This window comes from Colossoma macropomum, unplaced genomic scaffold, assembly GCF_904425465.1.
Source record: "Colossoma macropomum unplaced genomic scaffold, Colossoma_macropomum, whole genome shotgun sequence".
NCBI lineage: Eukaryota > Metazoa > Chordata > Actinopteri > Characiformes > Serrasalmidae > Colossoma > Colossoma macropomum.
Window position 1 is genome coordinate 30,484,394 of NW_023494804.1, and position 19,502 is coordinate 30,503,895.

The 19,502-nt window shown below is 41.7% G+C and overlaps 1 protein-coding gene across 2 annotated transcripts in view; it reads right to left on the reverse strand.

Moving 5' to 3' along the window:
• The window catches only part of stard13a (StAR-related lipid transfer (START) domain containing 13a), a 125,516-nt gene that overhangs the window by 54,162 nt on the left and 51,852 nt on the right, over positions 1 to 19,502 (reverse strand). The window contains exon 1 of one of the 2 annotated variants that reach the window (XM_036594620.1): positions 1,130 to 1,709. The exons of the other annotated variant lie outside the window; for it this stretch is intronic. Coding sequence (XP_036450513.1) covers positions 1,130 to 1,304 — 175 coding nt within the window. The 5' untranslated portion in view covers positions 1,305 to 1,709. Of the gene's footprint in view, positions 1 to 1,129; positions 1,710 to 19,502 lie in introns of those variants that run through there. 2 annotated transcript variants of the gene reach the window in all.

Genomic DNA, 19,502 nt, shown 5'->3' on the forward strand with positions numbered 1-19,502 from the left:
GTCAGCTCATTTATCTCTGATGGACTAATGAGTTTTACACAAGGACAAGGAAAAAGTCACCTAAAGTTCTGTGCAAAAGTCAGGGACCACATTTTATTATGTAATTCCAGTTAAAACGGCGATTAATTATAATTCTCTAATTTTTTAGCTTCAGGAAAAAAGGCAGAAAACGTAAATTTAACAGAAAATTACACAGCAGCCTCAACAACATAATATATACTAGACATAATTTCAGTATGTAGCGAGGCCGCCCTTTGCCTTTATTACAGCTTCTATTTTTACGAGATACTGCAGGGATATTTTTCGACACCTCCAAAGTTCAGTCCTAGGAGTTGGTTGCATTTTCTGTTTTATTCAGTGACGTTATGGTCTGGCCAGTCCATTGTTCTGAAAACACCAGCAGGTTATTTATTTGATTCGCAAAATTTCTTCTTTTTTGTCTGTTTCTTCTGCTCAGTAGCAGCTTCTTCACAGCTACACATCCTTTCAGACCCATAGCGCTGAGTCGTCTTCTCTCAGTGGAAGGATGGACAGGAACACCTGTGGATGTTTTCAGATCTGAAGCAGCTTGATTTTCTCCTCCCTTTCAAAGATGAAAGCTTTAGGGATTGTTTTTCCTATGATGTTTTGGGGTCTACCAGGTCTTCCAGGCGGTTGTTAGGAGCCCCATCTTCTCTCATCATTAAATACTGAACTGTAGTTTTGGAAACTACTGTTTCTTTCCACGGACTGTCCTTTCATTTTTCCCTTTTTTATGCTAGTGGATTATCTCCTCAGAAATATCACCTGAAAAAGGATTAACTTGTACTTAATGGCTGTTTTGACTGTAAATGAAATAAATAAATGGTGGCTTCTGATTTTCCGCACAGCACTATATGTTTCTATATAAGTTTCTATAAGATTGCCAAATTCTGTTTTTGTATTTTTATTTGGAAGAAAAACATTAAATTTGGGTTGGCCAAGAAATGAGCACATACCCTCTTGAATATTATTATAATCAATCATAATAAATTAACACACCAAAATCAATGCAGTTGAACTACCATCTTCAGGTAAATACCTTTTACCCCCTTAGAATGTTCTACGATGAATCAGGCCCTGAGGCAGCCAAAAAACGGACCTGTCCTACCTTGTGCTATCTTTTGGAGGATTTGCTGGCGGGCGATAATCCGGGCCAGGCGTAGTCCGGAGCGCCTGCGGCGAGCGTCCAGACTCAGGAAAATGTCCCGAGTCTCAGCAGTCATGCTCCTGAAACACTCTGCGTCCACACACTCGTCTGGGAACTGCACTCCCATCACATCCATCCTTCTCTTTCTGTCTGCCACCCTAACACAGTCTTTGTCTCTCTCTCTGTCCGTCTCTCTCTCCCTAAAGTTAGCAGTGGGAACTTTGCTGGGAAAGACACCCGAAAGCGGACTTCTGTCTCTCTGTCTTATCTCCTCGACACTCCTTCAGCCTTCACACACGCACAGACGCAGCTTCGCACGTGTTCTACATTCCAGTCAAGCCTACTCAAAAGCCCCACTCATACACACCAACTCAAACGTCGGCTCACATTATTTCAAAACTAGTAGGTGCGCATTGAACATCTAAGCAACAGACAAACGTCACACAAAGCAACACAAAAAACAATATTTTAACAAGTGAAAACATCTTAAATGTAGTCAATAAATCCAGTATTCCTCAGTATGAGACTGTTGTAAGAATATTATAAGATTATTCCACCTGTTTCTGTACATTTTTACTTGTTTTAAGTGATTTTATCTGGTGAAAGTGTCTTAATCCACTGACAGATTAGTTTACTTGTTTTGAGAAATAATAAAGATAATTTTGCTCATCTCAAGAAATAATGCTTAAAACAAGGAACACAATCTGCCAATGAAATAAGACACTTTTATAAGATAAAACTGCTTAAAAACAAGTAAAAATGTCCAGAAATAAGTTAAATAATCTCAGAATATTCTTACAACAGTCTCATAATGAGAAATAGTACACATATTGACTACATTTAAGATGTTTATACTTGCTAAGATGTCATTTTTTGCAGTGATGGTCATGTGACCGAGAGAGGAGCCAATGATGGTAGGAGAACTGGAGGGATTCAGTGGCCAACAGAGCTTTATCCAGAAACATGCTTTCCTTCAGAGCATTTCAGGCCAAGGAGGAAACCAGTGAGGGTTTGTGTGTGTGCGCATGTGTGTGTGTGTGTGTGTGTGTGTGTGTTTAACTATCTCCAGGAAAAATGTCCCCAGCATGTCCCTCTTCAGAGAAATGCTTACCAAAAATGCAATGTTTATTTGACTAAATAATACAGCCAAAAGGTTTCTCACTGGTTGTTGAGCTTAAGGATAGGATGTCCGATGTAGCACAGCAGCATTTAAACAGAATTTAATGCAAATGGATCCAACAAAGATGGCAATACAAGTACATGTGTGTGTGCTTTTACAGAGAAAAGGTATGGAGGTGGACCTACAAAACACACAAATAGCAAACAGTGACATACAGACTCCTCTACTGTAGAGACAGAAAGAGTGTGAAGAAAAGAGAGAGAGAAAAAAAGAAAGAAAGAGAGAGAGGGAAAAGCAGAGCCTGTCAAAACACTTGACAATCTCTCAGCAATCTTGATATATCATCCCACAAGCTAGCCATATGCAGCCTCAGGAATCTGCTGTACATGCCAACACACACTCCTGCTGCTCATCATAAAAAGCAGCTGCAAACTCATCTTCTCCACCAAAAATGAATCTCTATTAGTGTCATTAATAAGCAATGCTGAATCTCTGGGCATGCGGCATCCTGTCACGAAGAAGCATCTGAAATTCACGTTAGTGTCCAATCTGTAGGAGTGTCCCTTTAACCTAAGAGTACTTAACAATCAAGACGAGAGAAAGCCAATACTGGGGCCGTCTTACGGAAGTTTCCTTAAGATCTGACAAAGTCAAGATGAGATTTTTCACACATACATATTACAAAAGGATGTCTCACTTAATATAATAATCAAATCTTATCTTATAGCACCCCATCTCAAATAAGGAAACCAAACTAAACCAAAACTAACAGGTTATGAACTGGAAATTAAAAAAAGGTTAAGCATACTGTGACTGCACTCTTAATGTGGCCAGTTTCACGTTCCATTTATCAAAGCTTTAGCCAGCGAGGAAGACACACAAACCTTGTTCCTCATAATAAACAGCCACATGTTCAACTCTGACTCTTTCTGTCACTATCACCTCTAAAATTTTTGGCCAGTTTTCTTCAACACTAACAAACAGGTAATAAGAAGGAACAGAATAAGAACCTACGCTAGGGGTCGGCAACACGCAGCTTGTGAGCCGCATGCGGCTCTTTTACTGCCCTGTTGTGGCTCCACAGCAGAATCAGATTTGTAGGTAAAAATAAAATAATCCTCCTTTACAGTAAAATAAAGCTCTGTTTAACACTGTTTTAACAATAAATGGTCTTAAACGCTGGAATTAATGTAGCCTAAATCTGCTAATTCACCTTTTAACCCTGAAGGTTGGTGCGCAGACAAAAACCTTGGTCGGCTGGCTAGTAGTGAACAAAACGAATCAATAAGTTGGTGACGAGTTTTGCTTTTGTAATCACTCCAGCTGGTTTCGTGATACATTTAATCTGCACCAAAAAAAATGTCAAACACTAAAAAGCTGCGAAGCTGAAATCAGCTTCTCGTTTGCCATCTCCTTGTTCACATTTCCCCGTTCCACCTTAAATGGTGCTGCAGTTACGTTCTGGCAACTCAGGCACCATTTAGGGTGGAACGGGAAAATTCCATCAAGAAGCTGGAGAATGAGAAGCGACTGCAGTCGAATGTTAAATATTTTACAAGAAACTGTTCTACTTTTGAGGAAAAGTTTCGGAGATGAGAGAAAAGCAGCTACAGCTGAGCTAAGAGCAAAGTTTTTTGTTTATATTTTTAGCCTATACTACCACATCAGCACATACTGAGACATACTTACAGCCAAGATGTTAAAATGAACACGAAATGTTGTGGCTCTCAAGGTTGTTTGATTGTTGTTGAAAGGACAAAATGGCTCTTCTTAACATTTGGGTTGCGACCCCTGCCCTACACTACATGGCCAAAGGTATGTGGGACCTGACCTCCTTGTTAGACCTTCTATTCCAAATCTATGTGCATTAATATGGAATTGGCCCTCCTTTGCAGCTATAAAAGCCTCCACTCTTCTGGGAAGACTTTCCACAAGATTTTGGAGAGTGTCTGTGGAAATTTGTGCCCATTCAGCCAATAGAGCATTTGTCAGGTCAGACACTGATGTTGGATGAGAGAACCTGACTCACAATCGATGTTCCAGTTCATCCTAAAGGTGTTCAGTGGGGTTGAGGTCAGGGCTCTGTCCAGGTCACTGGAGTTCCTCCACACCAATCTTATCAAACCATGTCTTTCTGGAGCTCACTTACAGCAGCACTGTAATGCTGAAACAGGAAAGGGCCTTTCTCAATGAATTCCTATTCATCAGGAGGGATGTTTTCTGTGGTATAAGCAGTTGTTTAGGACCCCCGGAGCCCAAAGGGCCCCATGTTTATGTCCTTTTTTGTCAGTCTTAATTTAGCCAGAAAATTATCTTATGAAGACATAACTGATGACTTTTTTCCATAAAAAGAAAAACGATCAAAGAAGCACAATGCATGCACTCATAACTTCAACACAACTGTAAATTATTTAATTTGTTATTCATTTATAGACGATTTTGTCATTTCTTTAGACCACGCTTCCACATATTTTGTAAATACTGTGTTTTATTTGCATTTTTAAGCAATATATTAATTCATTATTTTTGCACACAAAATAAAACAAGTGAATGATGGCCCCCCCAAGACAGATTTTGATTAAGACCCTCGAATACTGAAATACAGCCCTGCTCTAATTCTGCGGTAAACAAAGAGTCGTTCTGAGCTACAGTGGTTCTAGAACTGTGAAAGACTGAGAGATGGGAGGAGGACTCCCCCTTGTGGAACCTCCTGTCAAACACACAGTCAACCAACATATAAGATGACAAATAATCCAACTGAATGCTCTTTAAATGCTTTTTCATGCCACTTTAGACACAACTCTTAGAAATACACCTTAACTAACCTAAGCCACATTTTATCCAATAATGTGTGTGTGCAGCTCTGTGCATGACAAGCAGCTGATGCTGCACTGTGCAACAAGCAAACACAAGACAAACCTCAAACCCTCTACAACCCTTATTAAGAGCCTTCCCCAGCTGTGTGGAAGAGTGTTGGTGGGTTAAAATGGCAATGAACCATACACAAACGTTTGCACATGTACACACACACACACACACACATGTTCCACCTCCTGCTGTGTGAATGAGCTGAGCAAGTGAGCAGAAGCTGATGTTGCTTTGCTGACCTATATTTTCTCGTGTTTTTCAGACCACTCTTTCTTTAGAACCTGGACCAGGAGGCCAGCCTTGCTTCTGTAGCATTGATCTTCATTGTGCGCACAATTCACAGACACCAAGATGACCTGCTCACCATAGAAAATGGCCGTGTTATATAGGTTGGTGCAGGCACACTGTTGCCTGGACCACTGCCAAATGACCTGTTCTTAACCTGTACACGGTCAGCCAGGAGTACCTGTTCACCATGCCCTCCCATTGTCCTCTCAGGTACAGCTCACAAACACATATTATAACACATAGTACTGAACATAATATTACACATAAAACATATAATACAGCAGATCCTTCAGTCTGCTGTCCCCAGCCTGGTGCACTGGCTGTCTGGGGGTAAAGTGGGTTGAGATGCCCATGAGGTGGAGGCTCACTAACTAACATTTCTCAGAAACCACCTGAACACAGATTAATCAAATGCCTGTTATAATTCCATCATCCAGTGCTGCCCAGAGGACAAAACCCAGTACGTAAGGATGGATGATGGATTCCTCTCAGTGTTTCTTCCTCATGCTCTTAGAGATTTCTTCTTGCCACTGTCACCCTCAGCTACCTCATCAGGGGTCTAGACTAGAGTTTGAAACATTTGTCCAAACTGACTATTCAGGTCAGGTACGTACTGGGTTTTACACTCGGGTTTCTCGCTGCCTGTCTGCCATCATTAACAGACTTAGCACAGGTTTAATCTGTCTCACTGCTTTATTTCTGTTAATCAGTACCATTTTTAATCTGTCTTGTAGTTGCAGTCTCAGGCCATGATGTAATATTGTAAGCCAGCAGTCAGGTCTAGACGAGACTTTAGTGGGACAACAGTCGGGTTCAGACTAGACTTTTGCTGGGTAACAGTCGGGTTCAGACTACAATTCTGTGGGCCAACAGTCAGGTTCTGACAGAATTTTGTCAGTTGCAGTAAAAATTTTGTGGGGCTGCAGTCGGGTTCAGACTAGAATTTTGTGGGGCAGCAGTCGGGTTCAGACTACAATTTTGTGGGGCAGCAGTCGGGTTCAGACTAGACTTTTGTGGGGCAGCAGTCGGGTTCAGACTAGAATTTTGTGGGCAGCAGTCGGGTTCAGACTACAATTCTGTGGGCAGCAGTCGGGTTCAGACTAGAACTTTTGTGGGGCAGCAGTCGGGTTCAGACTAGAACTTTGTGGGGCAGCAGTCGGGTTCAGACTAGAATTTTGTGGGGCAGCAGTCGGGTTCAGACTAGAACTTTGTGGGGCAGCAGTCGGGTTCAGACTAGAACTTTGCGGGGCAGCAGTCGGGTTCAGACTACAATTTTGTGGGGCAGCAGTCGGGTTCAGACTAGAACTTTGTGGGGCAGCAGTCGGGTTCAGACTAGAACTTTGTGGGGCAGCAGTCGGGTTCAGACTACAATTTTGTGGGGCAGCAGTCGGGTTCAGACTACAATTTTGTGGGGCAGCAGTCGGGTTTAGACTAGAACTTTGTGGGGCAGCAGTCGGGTTCAGACTACAATTTTGTGGGGCAGCAGTCGGGTTCAGACTACAATTTTGTGGGGCAGCAGTCGGGTTCAGACTAGAATTTTGTGGGGCAGCAGTCGGGTTCAGACTAGAATTTTGTGGGGCAGCAGTCGGGTTCAGACTAGAATTTTGTGGGGCAGCAGTCGGGTTCAGACTAGAATTTTGTGGGGTAGCAGTCGGGTTCAGACTAGAATTTTGTGGGGCAGCAGTCGGGTTCAGACTACAATTTTGTGGGGCAGCAGTCGGGTTCAGACTACAATTTTGTGGGGCAGCAGTCGGGTTCAGACTAGAATTTTGTGGGGCAGCAGTCGGGTTCAGACTAGAACTTTGTGGGGCAGCAGTCGGGTTCAGACTAGAATTTTGTGGGGCAGCAGTCGGGTTCAGACTAGAATTTTGTGGGGCAGCAGTCGGGTTCAGACTAGAATTTTGTGGGGCAGCAGTCGGGTTCAGACTAGAACTTTGTGGGGCAGCAGTCGGGTTCAGACTAGAATTTTGGGGGTCAACAGTCAGGGTCAGAATAGGCCTGGGGTATAGAGCAATGTAATCGTACCCCAGGATAACAGAAATGATGGGAAAGATTATTAAAAAAAAAAATTTAACAAGCTCAGACAGAATTTTGTGGGTTACAGTTGAGTTCAGAGAGCTCTAGTCTGGACCTGTGTGCCAGTGTCTACTGTAAAAAAACACTATATACATAAACTGAAGTGAACTGTATCAGAAGATCCAGGATCAGCTCTTTTCTGTCTATATGCATTCACTTACTGACATGTTGGAAGCTGATGCTGTTTTTGCTTATATCACATAAAATGAAAACAATGTATCAGCCAGTCAGCAGCTTTGGGAAACTGAGCGATGTGACACTCTCTCTCTGTCCCTCTCTTTCTGTCCATATCTCTATCAGTCTCTGTCGCTCTCTGTCTCAAGTTCAGGTTTAAGCTCAAGCTCACCATAGCAGATCAATCTGAACTCAGAGGCTGCATGAATAAGACAGACATTAGACAGTGAAAGACAAAAACTGATTCTAGATCATGAGTCTGAGAAGACTAATTCTCCTGAGTCCTACTGAGGAACGTGACAAAAACAGCAACACATGCGGTCTGCAGCAGCTCCAGTGCAGGGTCAAACCAGGCCACAGGCTGGAGAGGGTGAAACCTGAAGTACAACCTAGCAGAGCACCAGCCAAACACAGAAGGGGTCTGTCTACAGTAGATCGAGCCACAAACACCATCAAAACCCACAAAGGCAACAAGAGCATGCAGGAGACACACACAGTCATTACCAAAATAAACCACTGTAAAACCACAGCTTCGCCCAGGTTAGCACTGTGTTCACAAGCTTGCAGATGCCGCTCAAATTGGACAGAATGTTGGCACAAATTGTAGATAACGAATCAGTGACCCCTAGTGGCTACAACATTAAATTGAGACACAAAAAATCAGTCCATCCAAAATTTATTAAATCTTCAGCATTTTCATACAGTTTTAAACATTAGTTTCAGCCCCAACCACCACACAAGAAACACACAAGCAAGCATTTACACCACTGTCAGCAATGCAGCATTCAACAGAGGAGACCATCTGAGGTAGTTCCGGATTACATCAACAGACAATCCACATACCATAATCCCACCAACTCAGCTGACAGCAGGAATCCCCAAATTCCAGTTCCATTAGATTACAAGCAAACAGGAGCTAATCCACTCAATGGATAGACACACTGAGTGCTTCAGCGATGGTTATTTGTCAACACATTTGAAAAATTGTGAAAGACTGGTTCAACATTAAAAGCACAAAGCACTTGTCCCACCGACACTAGCATATCAAGTCAGGGTCAGTTTATAAATGGAGGTGACAGGAGTGACAAAGGTGCATCTGTGCACTGTGGAGCGTCTGGACGGCCTTCAAATAACGGTTTCCTGTCTTTGACTTTCTGTGCCCTGTTTGTCCCCAACAGGCCTGTGTAAGTGAGCACTGCTTCGCACTGAGACCTTCACTGCTTCAGTTACAAGGCTTCATTATTACAGCCCATAGTCTGGTCAACACAGGGAGTTACTGGCATGCAGATTATTTTTCATGCTTTTGAGCGAATGTGACTGAAAGTCGGAGCTGTCAGAGGCCCACACTAACTGCACTTGTGACCCTTCCGTATGCATCCTTCATAGAGTTATTGAGTCCAAGTGGAAGAAAATGCAGATCACCAGGCATCAGCTCTTACACACCGCCCCATTACCTTCCACTCACTTTCTGGAGAAGCGATGTGGCTCAGAAGAGCGCTCTGCTTTAATTTACTTAACAGCTCAGCATACAGTGTTTAGAGGAGGACAGATCATCAATAAACTCCAGACTTCAGGGTCAAGTACAGCAAGGCGCGTTTATTTATGTATTTATTTTTGCCTGTAATGATGCATAAGCATCACCACAGGCATAAATAAATAAATAAATAAATAAATAGCAAATTAATAAAGTATTATATTATAGATAAGTAAATAAATAACTGGTTAGATATATAGATAGATAGATAGACAGACAGACAGACAGACAGATAGATAAAAATAAAAGCAACAAAAAAATAAACAAATAAACAAAGATATACAAATAAATAAGTAGATAGAAAAAGTAGATAGGATGAAAATAAAACAAGTCACAATATCTACAAAATAAACAGATGGATAAATAAATAACAAGATAGATAAACAAAGACAGACAGACAGATAGATAGAAATAAAACAAAAGCAACAAAAAAAAAGAAAATAAACAAATAAATAACTAGATTTAAAAAGTAGATAGAAGGATGAAAAAATAAAAGCTAGAAAATCTAGAAAATAGATAAAAAAAACTAGATAGATAGGTAAACAAATAGACAGAGACAGCCAGATAGATAGATAGATAGATAGATAGATAGATTGATAGATAGATAGAAAGAATGCAACACAATCTAAATAAATAAATAAATAAATAGCCAACCAACCAACCCGAGCAGGCGGGCGGCTGCTGTCAGGAGTCAGAGGAGGACGGGGCTGACAGGCATGCAGGGGGAAAACAGTGAAAATGCTCTCGCCTAGCAACATCCCAGCTAACTTCGGCTTGACCTTCCCAAAATATTCTGACATCATCATGCGCACCGGACACTATCATTTCAGCTCACGGACTAAGTTTGAGGGCTGCCGGACGGTCAGTCGGACAGTGAGGCTGCTGACCTGCCAGTCGTCTCTCGCGGACGTTCCTCCAGAGTAAATCCCACGCTTTGGCCGTGGAGTCGCGCAGCTGCTCGCTGATGGAGCGCCGGAGCTGCAGCCTGCTGGACTTTCGCCTGGTCGTCATTGTGAGCGAGGAGGGCGCATAGTACAGCGAGCGCAGCGCGTGTGCTGCCGCAGTGCTCTCACTCCGCTGCGTCACCGCGCGCGAGCGCAGCCCGGTTCCGCTCTGCTCGGACGCGCGAGCGCGGTGCTGGGGAGAGAGCGCGCGCTGTGCGTCATAGCTCTGCTCGTGCGCGTGAAAGCGCCGCTCGGTAGCGCCGGACTGCAGCCATGTGACACGAGCGGAGCTGGAGAGGAGGAGGAGGAGGAGGAAGGGGGGGGGGGCAGTGAAGAGACTGCAGAGTCGTTTGGTACCCTCAGTAAAACGCTCTCTCTCCTGCACTCGCTCGCCCAAAAGTGAGTGCTCTCTCTCTCTTCTGCATTCTTCCACTCTCTCTCTCTCTCTCTCTCTCTCTTCTGCATTCTTCCTCTCTCTCTCTCTTCTGCATTCTTCCTCTCTCTCTCTCTTCTGCATTCTTCCACTCTCCCTCTCTCTCCCCTGCACTTCCCTCTCTCTCTCCTCTGCACTCTTTCACTCTCTTTCTCTTCTGCATTCTTCCACTCTCTGTTTCTCTCTTCTGCACTCGTTCACTCTCACTCTGTCTCTCTCCTGCATTCTTTCTCTCTCTCTCTCTTCTGCACTCTTTCACTCTCTCTCTTCTTCACTCTTTCACTCTCTCACTCTCTCTTCTACACTCTTTCACCCTCTCTCTCTTGTTTTTCATTGGTATTGTTTTGCTGTCTGTGGTCAGGAGGAATAACAGGTTCTTAGTGTTTTTAAGAAAATCAGTTGAGATCTCCATCAATGACCTTGTGAGCTGACATGTTAAGTTTTTAACTCGTTATGTACGGTGGCTCATAAGACCCTACTCAGTTAAAAAAGGACGGTTCTTCAAGAGGTTTTTAGTACACACAATGGTTCTATTTAGAACCCCGAGTTCTATATAGGACTATGTCATGCTTAAATGCTTATTTACCTGTGAAATGCTTCAGACTGATGGAGAACATGTTGTGTGTGGTTCTTTATAGCACCAAAAAGGGTTCTTCTATTGTTGCAAGCCTGACATCGTAACAATAGCAGAACTCTTTTTGGTGCTATACAGCAGTGTTTCTCAGCCCTGGTCCTGGAGACTCACCGCCCTGCACATTTTAATGCTTCTCCTGCTTTAACACACTTTACCTCAATAATGTGCTGCTAATGAGCTGATCAGTTGGATCAGGTGTGTCGGGAGCACAGAAAACACTAAAAGTGCAGGACTGACCATTTTCAAAAGAGGTTCTCTATAGAACCATATTCAACACATTCTCCACCAAAAAAACATTTCGCCATGAAAAGAACCACTTAAGCATGAAATGAACTCGTAGATCTACATTCTACCAGTCTGCTGTAGTGAATGCTTTACTCTGTGCTGTTGTGTTCTGGGCAGCAGCATTAACAAAAGTGCTCTGAACAAAATAAACAAACTTATTAGGAAGGCTGGCTCTGCTGTTGGAGTCAAGCTGGACTCTTTGGAGGTTGTGGCAGAACTAAGGACACTCAACAAGCTGTTAGCCATCTTGGACAACACCTCACACCCCCTGCATGCTACACTGGATAAACAGAGAAGCCCATTCAGGTCAGACTGTTACAGCTGCGCTGTGTTAAAGAGCACCGTGTGAGATCTTTCTTACCCACTGATATACGGCTCTACAGCGAGTCTCCTTACTGCAGAGACGGTACTGATCTCCTGCTGTCTGAACTGAGCTGAACCACATCACTGTATCTCCTCTCCGATTAATACACACTGTGCAATGTATCATAACTGCTACTGTAATGACTCTCACTGCTCACTTTACACTGTAAAACTCCTAGTTATGTCTATACTCACTGGCCTGACCTGCTCTCATGTAAATACAACAAATCTGTCTTATATGCTATGTAAATATGCAAATACATATACTTTTATTTCTACTTTCTTATACTTTACCTTATGTTTAGTTTTATTTCTAGTTTTTATTATTCTGCATTGTATATGTGAGTTTATGTACAATTATATGTCTTACTATTGGAACACTGCAATTTCCTTTCTGGATCAATAAAGTGCTTTCTTTTTTTCTTCCTACTAAAAAACCTTTGGAGAACCATCTTTTTAAAGTGTGTATAAACAGTACAATTACACGTAGTTGCGTAAGCGCACAAAAAAGCATTGCAAACTCACGAAACACTTATTGACACGACCTGACCTACATTTCATAATCATGCTGCAAATACAGAAACACATGAAACTTCAGAAACGCGGCAAAGCCAGTCAAATAGTAGAGGCTTACACTCACCAATTAACATCATAGCATTACATAAACTGCATGCCTAAATCACCGCTCGCCTCACGCCATGTCGAGTTAAGCATTAAAGGTGCTCTAAGTACAAAAAAAGTTAAAAAGGAAAGAAGTAGTATTACTGAGTCAGGAGAAAAGACACGCTAAAAGGTACTAACGTCACACACACAGGCTCATGAAGAAGGTTCGGCTCAATTTTAAGGTTTGAAATGCAAAATCATCGTCATACTGATAGAGACGTGATGACAACAGTAGATAATTTATTAAAAAAATCAGAAGACATATCATTCACCAAGTTATCTCTCTTTGAATACTCTTTCAACAAATCAACAACCAACAGATTCCAAATCGATTGGAGCTCATATCAGATCCACAGGGGGAAACAAAATGTTCAGTATGGTACAAAAATGTTCCTCTGCACTTTGTACGCAATTACTAATTTTCACCAGAGAGGTCTCCAAATCCCCAAAACATATATTGTGACTTTAAATTAACTTGCTTATGTGGTTTCTGACGCTGCCTAATAGGCATGACGCAATCATTAAATTTTAGCTGACCATGAACTGCAGAGTGTCACCAGCTTCAGATGGAAAAGTCCTCAGTTTGGCCAACTAGGTACACCAGTTTTACTGTTGTTTTGATCAATGGTCCTCTCTCACACTGTCCTGTGACTCTAGATCAGGAAAAATTGATAGGAGCTCAGATCAGATCAACAGGGGAAGAGGGTCCGAAGCACAACCGACGGTACAAAATGTTCCTCTGCGTGTTGTGTGCACTTACTAATTTTCACCAGAGAGGTCTCCAAATCCCCAAAACATCTATTGTGATTTTAAATTAACTTGCTTATGTGGTTTCTGATGCTGCGTAATAGGCATGTTCATTAAATCATTACATTTTAGCTGACCATGAACTGCCATATAAATAACTGCAATTAAAAAGTGTCTTTTTTGTTAATTGTTCACAGCTATTAAAGTACAAGCCTAAAGCAGACAAACTGACTGATTAGCTGTCTTGCTCCTAGCTGTCAATATTCAGTAGATCCCCTAAATAAAGACAGCTTGAACTCAAACAAACATTAGCCACCGCTGCCCTCGAATGTTATAACACCAAATCAGAAGTTGGAACTGCTATTTTGACATGCCTCAGTAAATGTGTTTTCTGTTGTTTTTATATTTAAATGAATGTGTCTTAACAATTGAAAATGCACCCATGTTTGTTACAGCATAAACATTTAAGATGAAAGACAGAAAGACAACAACTGCAGTCAGCTAAAATAACTGCAAGCAGACAATCCCGTAATAACCGTGACCTACTGCATAACATACTGTTATCTACAGAAATTAAGATAACAGTATGTAATAACGATTGACTACAATTAAAGAGAAAACTGTGCAAGTTGTTTTTTCTGCAAACTATCACTTTAATGTCAGAGTATTTCCATCTGTTTTGGGCAAACCACATAGGAATTACGGCCCTCTTTATAACCATCCCCCACCCTCCATTTTAGGGGGCCATGAAGTAATAGGACAAATGGTGGCTCTGTTATTTCTTGGTTAACTGTGTGTTGTAGCATCAGTAGTTCCTGTAAACAAGACCTTACAAAAGTTTTCCTCTACAAGTGGCTTTTCCATCTGTTGTCTGTGGCTGTTTCCTCTCAATTTGAGGACCAAAAAAACTAATATGTGGCTAAAAGATCAAAATTGAATCAATATGTTTTCTTTTGGTTTTCTTTCTGGTCTTCCAGTGCCTCCTTTATGGTTTCTGGTGCTAGACAACCTTGTATGTGACTAGTTGTCATTTGTCAAAAAGAAGACTTGAAGAATTCTTAAAGAAAAACATTTATATTAGCAAATTTTCTTAATTGAAAGCATTTGAGCTGAGTGTTGTCTCAATTTGTACTGGTGTAGTAACTTTTCAGTTTATACTGCATCATCTGGAATTCAATGTGCACTCAAGTATTAGAGGTAGATGGGGTTTCAGGGAGCTCTTCCTGCAATCTGTCTCTTTAATGTCTGCTTACTCACTAAGAAAATGGATGAACTCGCACTTCTAACCAGGTCAAATAAAGATTACTCAAGGATTTCTTCTGATTTGTGCTTCACAAAGTCATGATTCTGCGCTAAATACCTGATGCTGCTGTTCTTCTGCCAGGCTTCCAGCTATTTAGAGTGGCCCCCAACTTTGAACTAAGCTCATTTATGCTAATCAACAATAACTGGTGTTTGTTTGCCAAGAAATGTCATTCAGTCATTCTTGCTGGTGTACAAAGCTCCCTTAGGTTAAAGCAAAGCACAGCCTGCTGAAAGGTGGAGGGAGTAATATCAAGGTCAGCTAATTAGCTGTTCCACATATGAGCAGAAAACCTTGGACCACCTCTAAACCACACTGTTGTACACTCTTGTACCCATGCATCCCTTGGCACCACGGCCATGCAATGATTATGCTTGTATCCAAGGGTGAAAGTGCAGTACAACACAATTGCCTGGGACTCCCTGCAGAGTGTCACCAGCTTCAGATGGAAAAGTCCTGACCCCAACCCCCAGTTTGGCCAGCTAGGTACACCCTGTTTTACTGTTGTTTTGATCAGTGTTCCTCTCTCACACTGTCCTGTGACTCTAGATCTAGTTGTGAGAAGATAAATTTTAAGTTGATTTGAGTTGATATAGACCAGATGACCTTTTATGTCTGTGCATTTGAGACATTTTGTTAATCTACCATTTCTCAGCTCTGTTTTGCAGTATGGTGTCAAGGTCAGTTAAAAGCAACATTCTCTGATGCACCCTTCATTCTGAATCAATGACTCAAGCTCTCACTTCCTCTTAACCCTCTACTGCACACATTATGAGACCAATAAAAAAATACATTCAATTCACTTTTTTTTGCATAAAATGGTTCTTGATTTATTTTTTCAGAAATTTATTGAATTCAAAAACAAAACTAAATAATAGTAATAATATGTGCAGGGGTCCTTTTGGAGTACGTTGCCTTGAGGCAACATTGTGCAACAATGGAAATAAATGGTATAGAGCCATGTTCCCTGAAGTGGTGAGACCTGGCTTGTGACTGCCCAAAACCATTCCACTGTCACACAATGTTGCTTCTAGGCAACAAATATATTTATGCAAATTCGCACAAAAAAAAAAGATACAGAATGATAAAAAAGAGGTTTAAATGTGCCCACTGAGAGATGGTGTGATCAAATACATGCTTTTTATTGACTTACTCAAACTCGTCTCTTTATGGTTAACTCCATCATTGTCTTTAAATACATATAATGTCATTGTAAAGTGAAAAATTAGTTTGTTGCCCTGAGGCAACATCATGCAATAGAGAAGGCTTGTACCTTCTTGTTAGTCCATTTTCTGGCACTCCTTTCATGTTTTTTAAGTTGTTTGCTTTCTATCTAAATAAGAAGATCAACCTTTGCTTGCTAAATGCCAATAATGGTTCATATGGCTGGTCTCCTTTGGTCAATCTGTGAAGCTTGCATTTGACAACAAGCATCAGTACTGAAAAAGCCACCTCAGTGGTTTCTGGACTGTCATTAAGTACCATCTCTGGTGTAAGAACTATGGCCCAGAAAGCCAGCTTGTCCCTGGCTTCACCGACGGAAGAGAAGGTAAAGTCCCTGTATCTGCTGAAAAAGTTTCCAAGTTCCAAATAAAGTTCCTTGGATAGAACAGGGCTTCATGAGCCCTTCTCCCCCACTGAACAAACCTTCAAACCTTTGTTACTGTCCTCTCTCATATACGTGACAAACCTTCTCCTGAATCCTTTACTAATTGCTGGTAAAGAGCTCAGTTAGGTATGCAATCAGTGTTTACTTTGACCATGTTCATCGCCAGACTGGCTTCATAGCAATGGTTCAAGGTTATTGCCGCCCATACATTTCTTCCCCTCCATATTTTCGTGACAGTTTCTTTACGGCAGCAATCCCACATCTGAATGAGTGCCCTGAAATCGGCTTTTCTCTTCTATACTCACCCTTCTCTCAATTTGGATCTTGGTAATTTGTACAACTGTGATCCCAGCGTTAGATACAAGTATTAGCAACACATGTTCAAAATACTGAAAGCATCAGTCCACACAGCGCTATAGTTGAGAGGAGCAGACGTGATTTAACACTGCTAAATCTGGTTAGGATGTTAGGAAAGAGGTGAGTTCACTGTAGGGCAGTACAGTTACGCCACTGACCTCGTCACTCAGACTCGGTCACAGGAGAACAGATCACTGATCGCTCCACCCAAACAGGGAATATATAACTCCACCTTTTAGACGTTGCTAAAGTGTATTTGGTGACTCATTTTACTCGTCGCCCCCTCCCTCTCTAATCATGTCAAAAAACTTGGAAGCTGTTTGTTTTGTGGCGACGGCAGAGTAGTGTCGCTTTCTTTGCAGTAGAAAATGCCACCAGGGCTGTGACTAGAACGTGGAAGTGTGAGAATGTTCTATTATATCGAACATTTCTTATATTTCTATCAAGGAAAGTTATATTGCCATAATTATTGTTATTGTTTTATCGCCCAGCCCTGCTGTCAAGTTCCATCACCTAATCTGTAAAACATGATTTGCATGTATAGCTGTCTATGGAACTGGATTATTTGTTTTCATTGATTTGACAGCTGATGGAAACAACAAGATGAGCTGTGAAGTACACAGAAGCATTCTAAACGCTCAGATCCAACCAAAGGCCTTTGCTTAGACACATAGATGATTGGAAGCTTACAAACTCTGCTTCACCTTGCAGCAGGGCAGTGACCCCAAATAAGATTGCTAAAGCAACTGCAGAGGTTTTCAGAGCCAAAGAGTGGAATATTCTTGGCTGGCTGAGTCAATATCCCAGTTTGAAGCCCATTGAGAAGATATTTCTCTCAGTGAAGCCAAGACTGAAGGAAAGCTGCTGAAACTCATTTGAGACTACTGAGCCAAACAGCAAAAACCATGCTGCCGTCCAGTTACTTATAGACTACGTACAGATGTTATCTCTCTCTGTCACACTCACACATTCCAGTGGGTGTATCAGGGCACACTTTGGCTCCTTCTAAGGTGGGGGGGGTTGGGTCAGGTCTGGGAGGAGGTGCCTCAAAGGAGAAGACTGACTTGGAGATTTATGTCAGTAGGTTATGGTGGTGACACAACTGGCATGAGGTGACGATTGAAAAGGGAAGAAAGCTAATACAGCCCGATTGCAGTCAGTGTCACATAGGTTTCCCTAGTGGGCTGCTGGGCTGTAAAACCAGATACGCCAAAGTAACTGAGCGAGCCTTATACGCCCCGACCCCCAGCACAGTGAACCTGGGCTTCTATAAGTCACAAACTGAGGGAGAAAGATCATTTACGCACGTGAACCTCCAAAATAAAGCTGAGGGGTAACTTTACCCCAGGGACAGGAGGACATGGAGCCAGTCTGGCGCTGAAGGGGTATCAGTTGAGGTTAAACCGTTAACATTTATATTTACAGGTTGATGAGGTGGAAATATGTTTGACAGGGTTTAGTACACAGCAAAACAAAATATTCACTATAAACATGAATATTACTTAGATTGCTGTTCACTTATAGTTAAGGCTGAGGGCCTGTATATGACTTGATGCACTTCATATTACGCATGATCGGAATTGATTTTTGCTGTAAACTTGGCCGATTTATTGCTTTTTTTTGGCTGATCTGTGTTGCAATTTTATGGAATAAATAACATGAGCCAGGTAAATGCACCCACACTGTATCTGAATGCTGCTGCTACACCAATACCAAAATGTTGTAGCATAATTTTGCATTACTCTAAGGGCACAGGAGTGATTTGTTAGGTGGGTAGGGGCACATTTTAATGCTAGGTACATCTGAGGGCGAGATTTATGTGTAGGATTTATATAGTAGTTATGGGTATTTTTGTTGAGTGAGTGAGTTACTCAACAATGAAAAATGTCAGTCAGGTCAGTAAAATGTATGCTGTGATTTAATCACAGCACCAATTTAATTACAGAAACAGAAAATAAACAAACTAGAGTCAAAATTAAAACCTTTGTTTATCAATTGTGGTCTCTGCTGACAGCTGCAAGCCTTTTGAAGCAACAGCCAATGGTGTTTTTTTACTAAGGTCTCAGACCATAATTAGCTTGTTAGGACTATGGCTTTTTCATTATCATTGTTAGGAAAATCCAGGTGGTGCAAATTTCAAAGTTTTATAAATACTCTGACTCTTCAAATCTTTTCCCAACAATCAACAGACATAAGCTTCTCTAAGCAGCTTCATGACACTCTGAAAATTAAAATAATTAACGCCCACAAAGCTGGAGAAGGCTATAGGAAAATAGCAAAGAGTTTTCAGGTAGCCGTTTCCTCAGTTTGTAATGTTATCAAGAAATGGCAGTTAACAGGAACAGTAGAGGTCAAGTTGAGGTCTGGAAGCCAAAGAAAACTTTGAGAGAACTGTTTGCAGGATTGCTAGAAAGGCAAATCAAAATCCTTGTTTGACTGCAAAAGATTCTGGAGTGGTTCCATGACCTTCATGGAAGAGTCATCAGAAGAAAACCTTTTCTGCGTCCTCACCACAAGCTTCAGCATCAGACGTTTGCAAAGAAGCATCTAAACAAGCCTGATGCATTTTGGTGATGCAATCCCGTGATCTGATGAAGTTAAAGTAGAACTTTCTGGCTGCAAAGAGCAAAGGCATGTTTGGAGAAAAATGGTGTAGAATTTCATGTGTTGCAGCCAGTGGCTCAGGGAACATTGTATTGGTAGAGGGAAGAAAGAATTCAATTAAATACCAGCAAATTCTGGAAGCAAACATCACACGGCCTGTTAAAAAGCTGAAGATGAAAATGGGTGGCTTCTACAACAGGGCAATGATCCTAAACACACCTCAAAATCCACAACGGACTACCTCAAGAGGTGCAAGCTCTTGGCCCTTACAGTCCCCCCAACCTAGACGTCATTGAAAATCTGTAGACAGACTTCAAAAGAGCAGTGCATGC